General features: G+C 35.7%; 1 protein-coding gene across 4 annotated transcripts in view; it reads right to left on the reverse strand.

Moving 5' to 3' along the window:
- COL21A1 (collagen type XXI alpha 1 chain) overlaps positions 1–14851 on the reverse strand; it is a 280569-nt gene that overhangs the window by 73243 nt on the left and 192475 nt on the right. For all 4 annotated transcript variants that reach the window (XM_032340301.1, XM_032340302.1, XM_032340300.1 and 1 more), the window contains 4 exons: positions 13413–13466; positions 12482–12535; positions 11395–11448; positions 11228–11281 (listed from right to left, as the gene is read on the reverse strand). In XM_032340301.1, the coding sequence (XP_032196192.1) occupies positions 11228–11281; positions 11395–11448; positions 12482–12535; positions 13413–13466 (216 nt within the window). The remainder of the gene's footprint in view (positions 1–11227; positions 11282–11394; positions 11449–12481; positions 12536–13412; positions 13467–14851) is intronic.

Genomic DNA, 14851 nt, shown 5'->3' on the forward strand with positions numbered 1-14851 from the left:
CTCCTGTCTAAAAGTTTAAGCTTAATGTCAGCCCTTCTGCCCCATCTTGAATAGAAGCTGAACTTGGTAACTCAATTCCAAAAAAAAATGTGCAAACAAAAAAGCAGTAACTTCACAGTGAAGAAACATGACAAATATTACCATAACCAAATCATAAAATTTAATATAATCAGTGATTAGTCATATGGATAGTATTAATCTGATATGATGAGATGGGCACTTCACTTTGTGTTATCCTTCCCTCCCCACCAAACAAACAAGCAAACAAAAAAACGAAAAAAACAAAAACAAAAACAAAAAACCCAAACCTGTAATTCCAGCCTAATCATGAGGAAAACATCAGAAAAACCCACACCAAGTGACATTCTACAAAATACCTAACCAAAGCTCTTTAAAACTGTGAAAGTCATGAAAAACAAGAAAAGAATGAAATTATCATAGATTACAAGAGACTAAGGAGGCATAACAAAATAATGCTATGTGGTATCCTCAATTAGGTCACAGAACAGAAAAAGGACAGTCCTGATAAGCTAATAAAATCCAAATACAGTATGGAGTTCAATTTACAACAATGTATTGCTACTGATTTCTTAGTTTCGACAAATGTGCCATAGTAATATGTTAACATCAGGAGAAACTGGATAAAGTGTGTAAAGGAACTCTGTATACTGTATCTGCAACTTTCCTATAAATCTAAAATTATTACCAACTAAAAAGTATACTTCATAAAACTCAGGAGGCTTCTCTGTAAAATTTTTCAAGCTGACATTTATGCTTATATGGGATTTGCTACACTTAGTATATTCATTACAATTTTAAAATGAAAAACAAATTTAGATACACTGTCAGATTTCAAGACTTTACAACTATGATAATCAAGACAGTGCACTGTTTACAAAAGGATGGAGACAGATTACTGGTATAGAATCAAGAGTCCAAAAATAGTTTCACATGTATCAGTGAAATCTTATTCGGCAAAAATGCTCATATAATTTGGTGGGAAATGATAGTCTTCTTAATAAATGATGCTGAAAGAATTGGGTGTATTAATGGAAAAAAATCAATCGACTTTTTCCTCATGCCATACATAGAAATTAAAATCATCAAAAATGGAAGATAGCAGAGAAGTAGCAGGCTGAGACTGCTTCAGCTAGCTGGAGATCAGCGAGATAGCTTATCTAAAGATTGCAAACACCTGAAAATCCATCGGCAGATTGAAGAGAAGAAGAACAGCAATTCTGGAAACAGAGAAACAACCACTTTCTGAAAGGTAGGACCGGCGGAGAAGTGAATCCAAAGCAACGGGAAGATAGACCCCGGGGGGAGGGGCCGGCTCCCGGCAAGCGGCGGAGCAACGGAGCACAAAATCAGGACTTTTAAAAGTCTGTTCCGCTGAGGGACATCGCTCCAGAGGCTAAACCGGGGCGAAGCCCACGCGGGGTCAGCGTGGCCTCAGGTCCCGCAGGGTCACAGAAGGATCGGGGGTGTCTGAGTGTCGCAGAGCTTGCGGGTATTGGAACGGGAAAGCCGGCTACAGAGACAGAGCCGACAGTAAGCTCACAGCTCGGTGTTACCTTGAACCGGTCGCAGGCTCGGTGAGCTCGGAGCGAGGCCGGAGGTCACGCAGACGGGAGTAACTGGGCGCTGTTCTCTGAGGGCGCACTGAGGAGTGGGGCCCCGGGCTCTCGTCTCCTCCGGGCCGGAGACCAGGAGGCAGCCATTTGTATTCCCGTCCTCCGGAACTCTACGGAAAGCGCTCAGGGAACAAAAGCTCCTGAAAGCAAACCCGAGCGGATTACTCACCCCGGCCCCGGTAAGGGCGGTGTAATTCCGCCTGGGGCAAAGACACTTGAGAATCACTACAACAGGCCCCTCCCCCAGAAGATCAACAAGAAATCCAGCCCAGACCAAGTTCACCTACCAAGGAGTGCGGTTTCAATACCAAGGAGAGCAGCAGAATTCCAGAGGAGGAGAAAGCAAAGCACGGAACTCATGGCTTTTTCCCTGTGATGTTTTTTAGTCTTGCAGTTAATTTAATTTTTTTCTTTTTCATTTTTTGTTTTTTTTCTCGCCTTCTGGTTAAATTTTTTTTTAACTTTTACCTTTTTCTTTTTTAACGTTTTTTAACTAGTTTATCTAATATGTATATTTTTCTTTTTTATATTTTTCTTATTTGTTTTCTTTTTTAAATTCTTTTCTTTTCTTTTTTTTTCTTTTTTCCTTTTTTTTTTTTCTTTCTTCCTTTTTGAACCTCTTTTTATCCCCTTTCTCCCCCCTCACGATTTGGGATCTCTTCTAATTTGGTTAAAGCATATTTTGCTGGGGTTGTTGCCACCCTTTCAGTATTTTACTTGCGCCTTCATATACTCTTATCTGGACAAAATGACAAGACGGAAAAATTCAACACAAAAAAAAGGAACAAGAGGCAGTACCGAAGGCTAGGGACCTAATCAATACAGACATTGGTAATATGTCAGATCTAGAGTTCAGAATGACAATTCTCAAGGCTCTAGCAGGGCTCGAAAAAGGCATGGAAGATATGAGAGAAACCCTCTCGAGAGATATAAAAGCCCTTTCTGGAGAAATAAAAGAACTAAAATCTAACCAAGTTGAAATCAAAAAAGCTATTAATGAGGTGCAATCAAAAATGGAGGCTCTCACTGCTAGGATAAATGAGGCAGAAGAAAGAATTAGTAATATAGAAGACCAAATGACAGAGAATAGGGAAGCTGAGCAAAAGAGAGACAAACAGCTACTGGACCACGAGGGGAGAATTCGAGAGATAAGTGACACCATAAGACAAAACAACATTAGAATAATTGGGATTCCAGAAGAAGAAGAAAGAGAGAGGGGAGCAGAAGGTATACTGGAGAGAATTATTGGGGTGAATTTCCCCAATATGGCAAAGGGAACGAGCATCAAAATTCAGGAGGTTCGGAGAACACCCCTCAAAATCAATAAGAATAGGCCCACACCCCGTCACCTAATAGTAAAATTTACAAGTCTCAGTGACAAAGAGAAAATCCTGAAAGCAGCCCGGGAAAAGAAGTCTGTAACATACAATGGTAAAAATTAGATTGGCAGCTGACTTATCCACAGAGACCTGGCAGGCCAGAAAGAGCTGGCATGATATTTTCAGAGCACTAAATGAGAAAAACATGCAGCCAAGAATACTATATCCTGCTAGGCTATCATTGAAAATAGAAGGAGAGATTAAAAGCTTCCAGGACAAACAAAAACTGAAAGAATTTGCAAACACCAAACCGGCTCTACAGGAAATATTGAAAGGGGTCCTCTAAGCAAAGAGAGAGCCTACAAGTGGTAGATCAGAAAGGAACAGAGACCATATACAGTAACAGTCACCTTATAGGCAATACAATGGCTCTAAATTCATATCTTTCAATAGTTACCCTGAATGTTAATGGGCTAAATGCCCCTGTCAAAAGACACAGGGTATCAGAATGGATAAAAAAACAAAACCATCTATATGTTGCCTCCAAGAAACTCATTTTAAGCCCGAAGACACCTCCAGATTTAAAGTGAGGGGGTGGAAAAGAATTTACCATGCTAATGGACATCAGAAGAAAGCAGGAGTGGCAATCCTTATATCAGATCAATTAGATTTTAAGCCAAAGACTATAATAAGAGATGAGGAAGGACACTATATCATACTCAAAGGGTCTGTCCAACAAGAAGATTTAACAATTTTAAATATCTATGCCCCCAACGTGGGAGCAGCCAACTATATAAACCAATTAATAACAAAATCAAAGAAACACATCAACAATAATACAATAATAGTAGGGGACTTTAACACTCCCCTCACTGAAATGGACAAATCATCCAAGCAAAAGATCAGCAAGGAAATAAAGGCCTTAAACGACACACTGGACCAGATGGACATCACAGATATATTCAGAACATTTCATCCCAAAGCAACAGAATACACATTCTTCTCTAGTGCACATGGAACATTCTCCAGAATAGATCACATCCTTGGTCCTAAATCAGGACTCAACCGGTATCAAAAGATTGGGATCATTCCCACACAGACCACAATTCTCTAAAGCTAGAACTCAACCACAAAAGGAAGTTTAGAAAGAACCCAAATACATGGAGACTAAACAGCATCCTTCTAAAGAATGAATGGGTCAACCGGGAAATTAAAGAAGAATTGAAAAAAATCATGGAAACAAATGATAATGAAAATACAACGGTTCAAAATCTGTGGGACACAACAAAGGCAGTCCTGAGAGGAAAATATATAGCGGTACAAGCCTTTCTCAAGAAACAAGAATGGTCTCAGGTACACAACCTAACCCTACACCTAAAGGAGCTGGAGAAAGAACAAGAAAGAAACCCTAAGCCCAGCAGGAGAAGAGAAATAAAGATCAGAGCAGAAATCAATGAAATAGAAACCAAAAAAACAATAGAACAAATCAACGAAACTAGGAGCTGGTTCTTTGAAAGAATTAATAAAATTGATAAACCCCTGGCCCGACTTATCAAAAAGAAAAGAGAAAGGACCCAAATAAATAAAATCATGAATGAAAGAGGAGAGATCACAACTAACACCAAAGAAATACAAACTATTATAAGAACATACTATGAGCAACTCTACGCCAACAAATTTGACAATCTGGAAGAAATGGATGCATTCCTAGAAACATATAAACTACCACAACTGAACCAGGAAGGAATAGAAAGCCTGAACAGACCCATAACCAGTAAGGAGATTGAAACAGTCATTAAAAATCTCCAAACAAACAAAAGCCCAGGGCCAGACGGCTTCCCGGGGGAATTCTACCAAACATTTAAAGAAGAACTAATTCCTATTCTCCTGAAACTGTTCCAAAAAATAGAAATGGAAGGAAAACTTCCAAACTCATTTTATGAGGCCAGCATCACCTTGATCCCCAAACCAGACAAGGATCCCATCAAAAAAGAGAGCTATAGACCAATATCCTTGATGAACACAGATGCGAAAATACTCAACAAAATACTAGCAAATAGGATTCAACAGTACATTAAAAAGATTATTCACCACGACCAAGTGGGATTTATTCCAGGGCTGCAAGGTTGGTTCAACATCCGCAAATCAGTCAATGTGATACAACACATCAATAAAAGAAAGAACAAGAACCATATGATACTCTCAATAGATGCTGAAAAAGCATTTGACAAGTACAGCATCCCTTCCTGATCAAAACTCTTCAAAGTGTAGGGATAGAGGGCACATACCTCAATATCATCAAAGCCATCTATGAAAAACCCACCGCAAATATCATTCTCAATGGAGAAAAACTGAAAGCTTTTCCGCTAAGGTCAGGAACACGGCAGGGATGTCCATTATCACCACTGCTATTCAACATAGTACTAGAGGTCCTAGCCTCAGCAATCAGACAACAAAAGGAAATTAAAGGCATCCAAATCGGCAAAGAAGAAGTCAAATTATCACTCTTCGCAGATGATATGATACTATATGTGGAAAACCCAAAAGACTCCACTCCAAAACTGCTAGAACTTATACAGGAATTCAGTAAAGTGTCAGGATATAAAATCAATGCACAGAAATCAGTTGCATTTCTCTACACCAACAGCAAGACAGAAGAAAGAGAAATTAAGGAGTCCATCCCATTTACAATTGCACCCAAAACCATAAGATACCTAGGAATAAACCTAACCAAAGAGGCACAGAATCTATACTCAGAAAACTATAACGTACTCATGAAAGAAATTGAGGAAGACACAAAGAAATGGAAAAATGTTCCATGCTCCTGGATTGGAAGAATAAATATTGTGAAAATGTCTATGCTACCTAAAGCAATCTACACATTTAATGCAATTCCTATCAAAGTACCATCCATCTTTTTCAAAGAAATGGAACAAATAATTCTAAAATTTATATGGAACCAGAAAATACCTTGAATAGCCAAAGGGATATTGAAAAAGAAAGCCAACGTTGGTGGCATCACAATTCCGGACTTCAAGCTCTATTACAAAGCTGTCATCATCGAGACAGCATGGTACTGGCACAAAAACAGACACATAGATCAATGGAACAGAATAGAGAGCCCAGAAATAGACCCTCAACTCTACAGTCAACTAATCTTCGACAAAGCAGGAAAGAATGTCCATAGGAAAAAAGACAGCCTCTTCAATAAATGGTGCTGGGAAAATTGGACAGCCACATGCAGAAAAATGAAATTGGACCATTTCCTTACACCACACACAAAAATAGACTCAAAATGGATGAAGGACCTCAATGTGCGAAAGGAATCCATCAAAATCCTTGAGGAGAACACAGGCAGCAACCTCTTTGACCTCAGCCGCAGCAACATCTTCCTAGGAACAACGCCAAAGGCAAGGGAAGCAAGGGCAAAAATGAACTATTGGGATTTCATCAAGATCAAAAGCTTTTGCACAGCAAAGGAAACAGTTAACAAAATCAAAAGACAACTGACAGAATGGGAGAAGATATTTGCAAATGACATATCAGATAAAGGACTAGTGTCCAGAATCTATAAAGAACTTAGCAAACTCAACACCCAAAGAACAAATAATCCAATCAAGAAATGGGCAGAGGACATGAACAGACATTTCTGCAAAGAAGACATCCAGATGGCCAACAGACACATGAAAAAGTGCTCCATATCACTCGGCATCAGGGAAATACAAATCAAAACCACAATGAGATATCACCTCACACCAGTCAGAATGGCTAAAATCAACAAGTCAGGAAATGACAGATGCTGGCGAGGATGCGGAGAAAGGGGAACCCTCCTACACTGTTGGTGGGAATTCAAGTTGGTGCAGCCACTCTGGAAAACAGCATGGAGGTTCCTCAAAATGTTGAAAATAGAACTGCCCTATGACCCAGCAATTGCACTATTGGGCATTTACCCTAAAGATACAAACGTATCTTTAGGGGCACGTGCACCCGAATGTTTATAGCAGCAATGTCCACAATAGCCAAACTATGGAAAGAACCTAGATGTCCATCATCAGATGAATGGATCAAGAAGATGTGGTATATATACACAATGGAATACTATACAGCCATCAAAAGAAATGAAATCTTGCCATTTGCGACAACATGGATGGAACTAGAGCGTATCATGCTTAGCGAAATAAGTCAATCAGAGAAAGACAACTATCATATGATCTCCCTGATATGAGGAAGTGGTGATGCAACATGGGAGCTTAAGTGGGTAGGAGAAGAATAAATGAAACAAGATGGGATTGGGAGGAAGACAAACCATAAGTGACTCTTAATCTCACAAAACAAACTGAGGGTTGCTGGGGGGAGGGGGTTTAGGAGAAGTGGGTAGGATTATGGACATTGGGGAGGGTATGTGCTTTGGTGAGTGCTGTGAAGTGTGTAAACCTGGTGATTCACAGACCTGTACCCCTGGGGATAAAAATATATGTTTATAAAAAATAAAAAATTATTAAAAAAAAAATCTTGCAACTATAATATGAAAAAGTTCTTGGGATCTAATGTACAGCATGATGATCATAGTTAATAATATATACATACTTTTTTATTGTGCTTCCCTTTATTAAACTTTGCATATATCACATTCTTACAAGTTGAAAGTTTATAGCAATCTTGTATAAAATAGGTCTGCTGCCACCATTTTTCTAACAACATTTGTTCATTTTGTGTCTCTCTGTCACATGTTGGTAATTCTTGCAATATTTCCAGTTTTTTCATTATTACTGTATTTGTTATGGTGATCTGTGATCAGTAATTATGACCCACTGAAAACTCAGAACTAGTTTACTGTTTTTCTTTAAAGACATAATGCTTTTGAACAGTACAGTATAGTGTTTATTTTTTATATGCACTGGGAAACATAATTTTTATATGCACTGGGAAACCAAAAAAGTAATAATAATAATTTGACTTAGTTTATTGAGATAATCACTTTATTGAGGCAGTCTGGAACAAAACCCACAAGACCTCTGAAGTTTATCTCTACTGTACTATATACATAAAAGTTGCTAAGAGAGTAGATCTTAAAATTCCTTACGATACATGCATAAAAACAGTGGCAACTATATGAGATAGTAGATGTATTAACATTTTTATGTAGATTATATTGCAATACAGATGTATACCAATTTATCAAATTGTACAAAATTTACACAATGTTAAAAGTTTGCAATGTTATAAGAAATCATTTCTTAAATTTACAAATTATAATATGTCGATTATTTTTCAATAAAGCTGGAAAAAACTTTTAAAAAATCATCAAAAATGGATTATAGGCCTAAATTGATAGGCTAAGATAATAAAGTTTTAGAAAATATAATGTTCTAAATATAAGTATTTAGAAAAATTGACTTTTTTTCTCTTTTAGAAGAAAAGACAAGAGAAAATCTTATAACCTTAAGTTAGGTAAATATTCATAAATATGACACAAAAGGCATGAACCACAAAAGAATTTAAGAAGTTGGACTTAATCTAGATTAAAAACTTTTCTTATCAAAGGTACAGTAAGTGAAAAAGCAACCCAAAGATGGCAAGAAAGTATTTTCAAACATAGATCTGATCAGTGATTATTGAATAACTATGTAAATATACTCAAAACCACTGAATTATGTATACAATAAATTAAATAGGTAAACTGTATAATGTGTGGCTCATTTATGAATAAAGTTGTTAAAAAGTAAAGTAAGGTTTACACTTATAGGTATGTCCATGCAAACATGCTACCCAGATTAATATCAAAAAGGGAAATAAACTAGAAGTGCCTGGGTGGCAAAGTCAGTTAAGCACCTGCATTGGGCTCAGGTCATGATCCCAGGATCCTGGGATCAAGCTCTGTGTAGGGCTCCTTGCTCAGTGGTGAGACTGCTTCTCCTTCTCTCTCTGCCTCTCCCCCCTCTCTTTGTCTCTCTCTCTCTCTCTCAAATAAATTTTTTAAAAATATTTTTTATTTTTCAATAAAAAGGGGGGCAAAAATTAGGAAAAGAAAAACTAAGCCCAAAATTAGGTGGAGGAAGGATATAATTAATATTAGAACAAGAATAAATGACATACAGAATATAAAAACAAAAGAAAAAATAATTAAAGCTAGAGTTGATCTAAAAAATTTTGGATTTTTTTTTTAAAGATCTAAAATATGGACAAATCCTTAGCTCAACTAAGGAAAAAAGGTAAGACTCTAATAAAATCAGAAACAAAAGAAGAGACATTACAATTGATGCCACCGAAATAAAAAAAAAAAAAAAAACACAAGGGACCATTATGAATAATTATATGCCAACAAATTGGACAAACTAGAAGAAATGGATAAATTCCTAGGAACGTAAAACCTAACAAGACTGAATTAAGATGAAAGAGAAAGCCTAAACAGATCAATAACAAGTAAGGACACTGAATCAGTAATCAAAAATTTCCTAGAATAAAGAAAGTCCCAGGACAGGCAGAATTCACTGTTAGGTAAATTCCACTAACCGTTTAAAGAATTGATATGGATCCTTAAAATCTTCCAAAAAATAAAAAAGGGAACAGTCACCAAATCATTTTATGAAGCTAATATTAGCCTGATACTAGAGCCAAATAAGACACCACAAGGAAAGAAAACTACAGGCCAACATCCTTGATGAACATACATGTAAAAGTCCTGAACAAATAGTATCAAACTGAATTTAACAGTACATTGAAAGGATCATCCACCACAATCAAATGGGGTTTATCCCTTGGATGCAAAGATGGCAGTATATGCAAATCAATGTGATATACCAGATTAACAGAAAAAAAGATAAAAATCATATGATCATCTCAAGAAATGTAGAAATAAAAAATTAACAAAACTCAATGTCATTTCACAATTAAAACTCTCAAAAACTAGGTATAGAAGGGATTAAACACAACACAATAAAGATCATACACACACGTGTGTGTGTATAGATATATATGAAAAACCCAAAGTGAACATATTTAATGATGAAAACTGAAAGCTTTTCCTTTCAGATCAAGAACAAGACAAAGATGCCCTGTCTTGCCACTTCTTTTCAACAAAGTACTAGAAGTACTAGCCAGATAAATTAGGTAAGAAAAAGAAATAAATAACATCCAAATTGTAAAAGAAGTAAAATTGTCTCTGTAGATGACATGATCTCACATATGGAAAAACCTAAGAACTCCATCAAAAAACTGTCAAAAATAATAAATTCATCAATGTTGCAGGATACAAAATCAACATATGAAAATCAGTTGCATTTTTATACTCTAACAGCAAACTATACAAAACAGAAATTAAGAAAGCAAACATATTTCAAATAGCATCAAAATAATAAAATACTTTGAAATAAACTAAACCAAGGAAGAGAAAGACTTATACACTAAAAATTAAAAAACACTGATGAAAGAAATTAATGAAGACTCAGATAAATGAAAAGCCACCCCTAATCCCTAGGTTTATGGATTGGAACATTTTTTATTGTTAAAATATTCACACTACCACAAATGACCTACACATTCAATGTGATCCCTAGGAACATGATGACATCTCTAAATCAAATTTTGACCAAGTGACCTCACTGGTTGATGGATTACACAAATCCTCTCTTTAGGTATTCAAAAAACTTACAGCAGAACAATTACGTGGGCTGCTGGCATATTCCAGATAGACTGACAATATATTCATAGGATTGATACCCATTTATTTAACAAGCTACAACAGAGGAAGTCCATTTCTACTTGATAATTAATGAAAAAAGTTTCTCTCAGTAAGAATATGAGGTGCAAACCCATCATCATAAGGGCATGTGCCTTTTGAGTTTTTTAGGGGTGTGAATGACAGGCACCTTGCAGTTCCTCTTGCTCTAATTCTCTCATACTAATACCACCACACAACTAATAAAGAAGTTGTTGAGGTTAAGGATGAAGTCCCCCTACCTCCCACCCATGTACCTCCCTTATTGGGAGATAAGAGCACGGTACCTCTTCTTCTAACCCACCAAACAAATCCATTTGAATGACTTAGCAAAGAAGTTCAAACTTCTGATATCCAGGGATTTTATTTCTAACACCTAAGAATTCTCAATAGACTCAAAAGAACTTCACTACCATTTTTAAATTACAGTAAAACAACTTTCAGCTCATTATTTTATGCCATTGTCATAGTGTAAAAAAAAAAAGTCATATATCAGTACATTTTTCTAATGTTCACTCACAAGTTACAGAAATCTTTTGAGTTTTTTATGTAAATACCTTGTAACCAGGACTACCCATTAATCCATCCTTTCCATGTCTTCCTGGTTCACCCTAAAAAATAAATACAGATATTATAATACATTTTTGTACTACTTTTTCTTTCTAAAAGAAGACAGTACAAGATGATTTTTAAAATACTCAAAAGCTTCTTCTGTCAAACTCACAGCACGTCCAGGAAGGCCAGGAAAACCAGCATTCCCTTTTTCACCTTTTGCACCCTATATTAAAAACAAACACTTAGAAAACAATCCATGCAATAATTTAAATTTTTGTTTTTATTACTCAAAAAGAGCTTCATTTTTTGTTTGTTTGTTTAGCTTTCTGACTCTGTGTTTGTGCCTTCGACACTTCCACAGTGAATTTCTGCTCAAGAAAGAAAGCATGCTTGACCTTGGTATGGGCATATTTAGCACACATGGAACCACCATGGGCCCTGTTGACATGTTTTTCCATTTTAGGCAAATTCCTAAGACTTTAGGTCTCACAGCACAAATTCTTTGAAGTTGGCTTGGGCACACACATGCGGATCTTGGTGGTTTCTCAACTTTCTTGGTATAAAGGTAAACAATTCTTTTACTAGAGTTTCTGGACAGCCTAGTTTTGCTAGCGAGTTTTGTAGGCTAGCCTATGATGATAACTGGACGATTGGGAATGCCCCAGATACCATCCCTAGAGGAAGTACAACAAGGATTTAAAAATTCCAACTCAAACTTCTGTTAAAAAGTAAGTCAACATCTTTATGTAGTGACAGAATTCATGAAACGACAGCTAGTGTTGGCTCTACAACTCCTGGCAAAACATTATTTTACCAGGCCAGCCGACACAAAGACATTAAAAAAAAAAAAAAAATGGTGAATGCAGGATTATTACAAATGTCTAAACACAGAAACCACATCTTGGCAAAATTAAAAGGCAGAGAAAATATAATCTTCCTACAATGTGAAGAAATTAGAAGGCCCAGAACAGTGATTCTCCATGGACATGATGTCAAGCAGCTCCCACTTCCTCCCAAGGAATCTCTCTCTACAAATACTTTAAAAAATCAGAATGATCAATAACATGATGCTTTCTTATCAAATACCACATACCAGGTATTATTCTATATTTTCAGTATTCTAAATAAATTTCCTGAGAAAGGTAAACAAAGCTAATTGCTATAATGGTGAGTCAGCTGGGACTGAAACATGAGTTTTCTACTTCCATGACATTCAAGGTTCCATATGGATATTTTGTTTTATAACTCATACTTCCCTTTTTGCCATAAAATCCAGTTGATCCTTTATCCCCTTTGGGGCCCATTTCACCCTAAAAGAGAAAATACAAACACTGAATTTTATTTTTATTTATTTTTTAAAATCTTTATTTCAATTCCAGTATTTGTTATGTCTCTTTTTATGTGATTTAACCAGGGAATTCTGTGTGTACCTGAAGAACATGTGTATTCTATTTCTCATGTTTTATATACACCTTTTCAAACCATGTATTCTGAATTATGCTTCAAGTAAAAAATGTTCTTGTTGAAAAAAAAAAGAACTTTAACTGAGGGTATTCGTTGAAAATAAAGTCTATCAGAGGGGAGGTGGGGGATGGATGAAATAGGTAAAGGGAATTAAGAGTAAAATTTTGATGAGAACCAAGTAATGAGGTATAGAATTGCTGAATCACTGTATTGTACACCTGAAACTAATACAATACTGTATGTCCAGTAACTGGAATTAAAATAATTGACTTTTAGAGAAATACAAAAATGTCTCTTTAAGTTTAAAGGAAATAAACACCAATTATAAACAAGGTTTAATGGCCAACATAAAATAAAATAGGAATAAAATAATTTAAATTTTATTTACAAAAGCCCTACATTTGAGGCTTTATGAAGAAAAACAAGGAAAAATAAGGATAGCTGGAACTTTCACAGGGCCTAAAGTACAGGGCTTAGAATTAAAAGAATTTCCATATATTAAAACATACTCGTCAGTGTTTAAGTACCATAAAATTTGTGACTGGAAATTTTAAAGAAAATTTGTAAAAAGCTTTATGTAACTATGGTAGCAATCCAATCATTTACTTTAATATACTTTATATTTGAGCATTTACTTATAACACATTTGTAACATAAAGGACTTCTAATTTCAAATAAAATGCAAAATTAGTGAATATTAAAAGACTAGATTTTTTTTTCAACCTTTAATCCTGGCATTCCATGAAGCCCAGGAAAACCAGGAAGTCCACGGTCACCCTGAAAATGAAACTAAAATTAATGGAAGAAAATATATTTCAGCCTAAAATATAACATAAATTCTTTAGCTTCACCTTTGTCAAAATCTACTGGAAAAAAAATCTTCGAACAGTTAAACACATATCTACATTAAAACCTTATCTCTATGAAAGATCAATGCTCATTTATCAGGGTTTCCTTTAGGATTAGAAAAAGAAAATATTTTTGAGACTTAGGTGAAGTTTTTCCAGTTCTGTGAAAAATGCTGTTGGTGTATATATATTTATATTTATATATTACTTATATATAAATATATTTATATATTTATTTATATATCATTTATTTATTTATTTTGCTGTGCTGGGGAGTGCAAGCATGAGCAGGAGGGAGAGAGGTAGAATGAGAGAGAGAAAGAGAGGGAGAGAATCCTAAGTAGGCTCAGGCTCAGTTTGGAGCCTAATGCAGAGCTCCATCTCAGGACCCTGAAATCATGATCTGAGTGATCAAGATCAAAATCAAGAGTTAATTGCTTAACCAACTAAGGTACCCAGGTGCCCCAAATGCTCTTGGTATTTTAAGGAATTCTACTGAACCTGTAGATTGCTTTGGGTAATGTGGGCATTTTAACATTAATTCTTCTAGTCCTTGACTTAAAATATCTTTCCATTGTGTCATTATGAATTTATTTTCTCAGTGTCTTATAGTTTTCAGAGTAAAGGTCTTTTATTTCCTAGGTTAAATCAAAAAACATGAAAACAAATGAAAATGAAAACACAATGATCTGTCAGGTCAGCCCAACTTTCCTTGTCGTGTCAATGCTGTGCCTCGTCCCATACCGGAGAAAAAATGGTTCATGGAGCCTGCAGTTATTGTTTGCCTGGGAGGAATTTTACCTTTTGACTCAATCTTTATTGAAATGTATTTCATCTTCACGTCTTTCTGGGCATATAAGATATATTATGTGTATGGCTTCATGATGCTGGTGCTGGTCATGCTCTGCATCGTGACTGTCTGTGTGACCATTGTGTGCACGTACTTTCTACTAAATGCAGAGGATTATAGGTGGCAATGGACAAGTTTTCTCTCTGCTGCATCAACCGCGATCTATGTTTACATGTATTCCTTTTACTACTATTTTTTCAAAACAAAATTTTGGAGATGCAGCAAAAAAACTAGTAGTAGTACATGAACTCAATAGTGTTGTAGAATATAAAATTAATACCCAGAAATAAGTAGCATTTCTGTGCACTAATAAAGAAGTAACAGAAAGAGAATTAAGAAAAGAATCACAAAGTTGTACCAAAAAGAATGAAATACCTAGGTATAAACTTAACCAAGGAAGTAAAAAAATCTATACTTTGAAAACTGTAATTCAATGTAATCCCTATAAAAATACCATCAACACT

Source organism: Mustela erminea, chromosome 4 (genome assembly GCF_009829155.1).
Source record: "Mustela erminea isolate mMusErm1 chromosome 4, mMusErm1.Pri, whole genome shotgun sequence".
NCBI lineage: Eukaryota > Metazoa > Chordata > Mammalia > Carnivora > Mustelidae > Mustela > Mustela erminea.